This window comes from Cajanus cajan, chromosome 1 (assembly GCF_000230855.2).
Source record: "Cajanus cajan strain Asha chromosome 1, NIPB_CcT2T_4, whole genome shotgun sequence".
Taxonomy (NCBI): domain Eukaryota; kingdom Viridiplantae; phylum Streptophyta; class Magnoliopsida; order Fabales; family Fabaceae; genus Cajanus; species Cajanus cajan.
In genome coordinates, this window is record NC_138517.1 from 19,570,990 (window position 1) to 19,576,989 (window position 6,000).

The window sequence follows — 6,000 nt, forward strand, 5'->3', positions numbered from 1 at the left end:
TGAATCATCCAATTGAACATCCCTCACAAAGTCATCATCACTATTAGAGAAATTGTCCCCAACAACACCTTCGTTGCCAACATGAGAAACTAGAAACATTTTCACTTCCACATTGTTAGTAATTACAAAGTTTGCCATGTCTAATGCAACACTATCACAATTTATCTCTTTAAAATCAGAAGCACCAAATTTCCACCACAACCTAACATAATTCTTTCCATATGCCAAGTCTTCTTTTACATTCCCAAGGCTTCAAAATAGGACCACCTATCCATATCCACATTGTTCACACGCATTGGCTCGCCGCCCCCAACATAATGCATCATGGGGTCTAACTCAAAACGACCCCCGTGATGAAGTATCAGATTGAATCCCATCAACACAACTACAAAGGAACCAAATCTTTGTGTCCAAACAAAAAGATCATCAAAAGAATAGTTAAAGCCTATCAAATTATAAACCCTAATAACCTGAGCAACCACTTACCTTCAACACAAACGGAGAATGGCAAGAGCTTCGTCGAGAACAACTTTGGCAGTGCTTCAACAACGACAACAACTTCGTCTATTTATGTCTACAAAATCTCACCACTTTAATAGTTTTCCTCCACGAATGGTCAATGAAGAATGGTTCTTCAAACGCAAGGACCAGAGAACAACGTAGAATGTGCATTTCCAAAATGAAGAACAACGAAAACATAGATGAATGACGAAAACGGAGAATGAGAATGAAAACTATGCGGAAATACAACTTCAAGCTTTTGAAGAACAAAAAGGAACAATTTTGTAGCTTACGAAATTAAATGTTCAAGTTGAAGATGAATAAGAGAGAATTTTTTGAGGTCGCCAAGTTCCAACATTAAATGGTTTCCCTTAACCACGAAATGAATTTTTTTTTATAAATTAAAATATGATGTGACCAATTACATGGAAAGTGAAGTGAACATTTAGATGATATGACCGACACTGTTGGGTGCTGATGTGGTAGTTCGTCAGGTACTAAATTAAAAAAGAATTAGTCAAGTATTTTAAAAAAAATTAATAGGTAGTGATTTGAAAACGATCTAATTGGAGGTAGTTTGAACATATTTAAGTCATAATAATAATAATAGGGTGAATATAATAATAATAAAAATAATAATAATAAGAATTAATAAATAAATAAATAATAATAATACTTATTATAATATATATATATATATATATATATATATATATATATAAATATTCATGATTATATATTTTCCAAATAATTCAACAATAATAATTCAACAATAATATATATATATATATTTGTTCAAAAACAAAAATTAAGTTCTCTTCACCCGCCAAAATGATGTATGGCCAACTCCATCCATGGTTCCAAACTTCTCCATAATCAATCTATACTCATATTTTGAAGGAAGGTCCATATTCAGTTTACTTGATTTTATTTAGCCCCTCGTTGTTCAAGATTCGATTGGTCCCTCTATTGGGCTCCCAAAATCATTAAACCTAAGTGCCTTTAAATTGCAATATAGGTGCAGAATTCTCATTATTTTGGTGATAGCCCACAAGAGTTTCTGGAAATTGTTAACCTTCAGATTACAATGTTAGTTGTTACTACAATAAATGTTACATATAGTAACATACAAAAAGTGTCACTATAAGTATAATATATGTATGTATATATCTATTTGGCATATAGCTACATACAATTTTAATGTTGATTTTGAATGAGATTTAACAACATATTTTGTGTGTCACTATAACTTATACCTACACTTTTTAACAATATACCATATATTATATTTATTGTGTAGGTAAAAATAATTTTTAGTGACACTTATTGTGTCACTATAGAATGTGTGTCACTATACGACAATTTCCTTGTAATGTTAGCTGCTTCACAACCCATCATTTTGCTCTATTATTCCATTTATTACGAATGTTTCTTCGTAGCTGGATGCTTGGATCTCCGGATGTTGCTAATACATATCAGTTTGACACAAATGATAATGATTTAAATATTTTAACAAGTTGTTTAATATTCAAATTTCGACTTTATATTGAATAGATTATGTTAATAGGAAAATATGTATTTTGTGTGCATGGTAAAGGTGACTGATAGGTTCCTGAATTTTTTTTGAGGCATTTATGTTCTTAAATTTTAACTTTATTATGCATATTAATCTTTCCATTATACTTAGTTAATAACTTCGTTAATTTATTGAATAATCAACGGTTAAGTGTCAAGTTTTGGTACTTTCTAATTGATAATGAACACTTTGTCATATTTAAATATTCTAGTCATGAAGATGTTCCGATTAAAAGGAAAGTTATTGGATTTCGTAAGGTTTCTTATAGTTGGATTAATTTTCTGTCTTCCATTATTAATTTCTTCGCCTATTCTAACTATACTTTTAGGATTATAAAACCAAAATTATTGAATTTAAAGTTTAGTAAAATACTTTTATCATGATAACTTCATGATAACTTCAAGTTAGGATGAATGAAATTAAGAAACATCAATTATTTTACGTTCTTCAATATTAATCATCATAATCATAGAAAAAAATTTAATATAATATTTAACCTTAGTGTAGGAGTTTTATATAATATATTAAAATAGACACCAGAACCATTTGTTCTACGTTATCATTGAAAATTCTAAAATATCAACAAATTTTAAAAATAGGTTAGATGTTCAAACAACTTTTTTTATTTGATTATTTCCTATTAATTAATATTCATAGCATAGATTAGTCCGAAATAAAAAAAACTACATTAATGAGGGGCTTAACAAATTATAATTTCTTATTTTTATATCATAACCTTTTCTTTTTATCAATAATTTCTCTCAACCCACTAACCAGTGATTACTTTTGTTTGTGGTAATATGATTATTGTTCTTTCAAATGTTATTTTTATACATGGCAAGATAATTTTTTTTTCTATTAAATAGATAGTTTCATATAATGTGTGAACATAGAATGTTTAACTATTAAGTTAACCATCATCAGATTATCATATCATAACTTTAACTATGGTTCAATTATTAAAAATATTCACATTTCTAGAATATTTCAACTTCAAATCTAAAAATGGATTATAGGTGTTTGAACTTTTTTTTTTCAATGTAATTATTTCTCTTTACCATTAGTAAATCTACATTAATGAGGGCTCAACATTAATGAAAACATCTACTTTTCTACCACGTATTCAACATTTATTACCATAGTATAAGTTTGAATATAAATAATTTCTAACTTCAGTATAAACTTTATATACTATCAAGACTTGGAATCCAAAACCACTTGTTTTTTTTTTATTTTTTATTTTTTATTATTTTATTATATATATATATATATTTAATGAAAATTTCATAATATCTTTAACGTTAAATCTAAAAATAAGTTAGATGTTTAAACAATTTCTTTGTTGGTGAAACTATCTCCTATTAAATGCTATTCATAACATAATCTACATTAATATGGGCTTGACAAATTGGAGTTTGTTGTTGTCATCGTAACGTTAGGTATTCTTACAAAATTAAAAAGTCTCGTTTTTTTAGCATGGTATAAAAGAGTATTGGAGTCATGAAAAAAAAAACAACTTTGATAACAATGACAACAATATTTTAGAGAATAGGTTGGTGCTATCACAAGATGCAGGTAAATAATAAGGGAGCGTAATCGAAACATGATAATAATTTATTTATTTTTTTTTATTTCTAAAATCTAATAAATAAATATACAACAGTTTATATATATGATCGTTGTTAATAAAATTAAAGGCAACAACACACAAAACCTTTGGCCATTAATTTTTAGAGCGTTTTCTTTAATTGGTGTTTTTAAAAAGATATAACTTTATTGGTTAAAACAAGAGAAAGTTATCTTTTTTATGATTTAAGAGTTTTCTTTTGTATTACAAAGATAAGCGTTGATATAGGCTAAACATGTTGAAATGATGATTCCATGGTAATTAAAAACATTTAGTTTTCTACAATGTCTTTAACATTCATCATATATATTTATATATGAACACTTTTGTCAATGAACAAAATTCTTATAGGCTTTCACTTCTTCATATCTAAAATAAAGCTTCTTTAATTGTAGTAAATAATGGAGATTAGCATCACCTCAAGAGAAACCATTAAACCATCATTGCCCACTTCTGTAAATTGCAAAACCCACAAATTATGTTTGTTTGATGTGTTTCAACTCAACACCTATTTTCCACTAATCCTTTTTTACCATAAAACGAGTGACATGAAAGGATTTTCATGTGTTTCAAATCAATTGAAGAAATCGTTATCTGAGACACTAACTATCTTCTACCCCCTTGGAGGTAGAAGAGGTGATTACTTTTCCATTGATTGCAATGATGAAGGTGCAATTTACATGGAAGCCTCAGTGAATATTAGCATGGGAGAGTTCTTAAATCCACCCAAATTAGAATTTCTTAATCAACTACTTCCATGTGAGCCTAACAAGTGTCACTCCTACCAAGAAGTCTTGCCCCAACTACTAGTCCAAGTGAACCTTTTCCAATGTGGAGGAATAGCTATTGGCTTATGCAACCTTCACATCCTCTTGGATGCATATTCTTGCAGTGCCTTCTTGAAAACTTGGTTTGCCATTTGCAAAGGGTCAAAGGAAGAAATATCATGGCCAGATTTCTTTTCTGCTTCTTCTTTCTTTCCTCCAAGAAACACCTTTGGTGTACGTGCTGGCATGTTAAATATTAACAAAGACTCGAATGTAGAAGCAAAGTGCACTACAAGAAGATTCATGTTTGATTCCAAAATCATCAATGAGCTAAAAGCCATGTCGACCAGTGATGACACAGAACCTACACGATACCAAATAGTGTCTTCATTCATATGTAAACATATGATTGTAGCATGCATGAATGGATCTTGTGATCAAACAAGGCCAGTGGTTGCATTGCATGTTGTGGACATGAGAAAAAGGATGGGAGAGCCTTTCTCAAAAGGTTCTATTGGAAATTTATTGTGGCCTGCATTGGTTCTTTTGGAAGATGTCAACAAGAACACTAATATTATAGATTTAGTTAGAGTTTTGGAAAAAGAATTAGGAAAGCTCACTAAGGAGTTGTTTCTAAAAGTGCAAAATGATCCTGATTTTTTATGGAGTGATGAGTGTGCACAATTAATGCTTGAAGGTATAGCAACACAAAACCCAATTACTTTAGTGTTCACAAGTTGGGCCAACATGGGATTCGACAAGGTGGATTTTGGTAGTGGAAAACCGTTGTGGTTGGCTCAAAGAGGAGGTACTAAAGAAACTATACCAAACACAGTAGTATTGATGGAAACAAAAGAGGGAATAGATGCATGGGTGACAATGGCAGAGAAACATATAACTATCTTGGAAAACGATATGGAATTCCTCCGAATCGCGTTGCTTAATCCTATTGTTTCCAATATTTAATAATATAATCAACAACATAGAACAAATGTGGAACCAGTAAAGAAAGTAGTACGTAGTAAGAATACACTTCTTTTGTTTCTCTAATTTTTTCACTATACCAAAATGAAAATATATAAAATGTTTTCCATTTATAATAATAAAAAGAAAGAAGAAAAAGAAATTCTAGTAGTTTATTGATTTGGGCAATCACTACATGTCTGACTTTCCATTTAACCAAGCAAGTAGATATCCTTTTGATGAAATAGAACAATATTGCTTTTATGGAAATGAATGAAAGAGTAAAGGCCTAAAGGTTTCTCACAATAAGTCAAAGGTGGTAAACCAAAGTTTCTTCTCAATAGCACTCACAGGCAATAGGAGTTTAAAAGGTGATATCAAAGTCAGTTTTGTTCTTATTCTTTAATTTTTCTAGGCTATACTTTGGTGTTGAGAATTCGTAGGAGGTTTAATAAGAATACAAATTAACCGACGTGTTCATCATGGAGAAGATAGATAAAAGAAGTAAGATTTAGTATTATAAGATTTGGAGAAGTAAAAAATGTGAATAGATTAGAAAGTCGTCT

At 29.7% G+C, this 6,000-nt stretch overlaps 1 protein-coding gene across 1 annotated transcript; it reads left to right on the plus strand.

Annotated features, from left to right (window-relative positions):
* Window positions 1-4,105: 4,105 nt before the first annotated feature.
* LOC109802730 (akuammiline synthase 2) lies at window positions 4,106-5,437 on the plus strand. The gene has a single exon (XM_020364137.2). The coding sequence runs from the start codon at window positions 4,106-4,108 to the stop codon at window positions 5,435-5,437; it is 1,332 nt and encodes a 443-aa protein (XP_020219726.2).
* The last annotated feature ends 563 nt before the right edge of the window (window positions 5,438-6,000 follow it).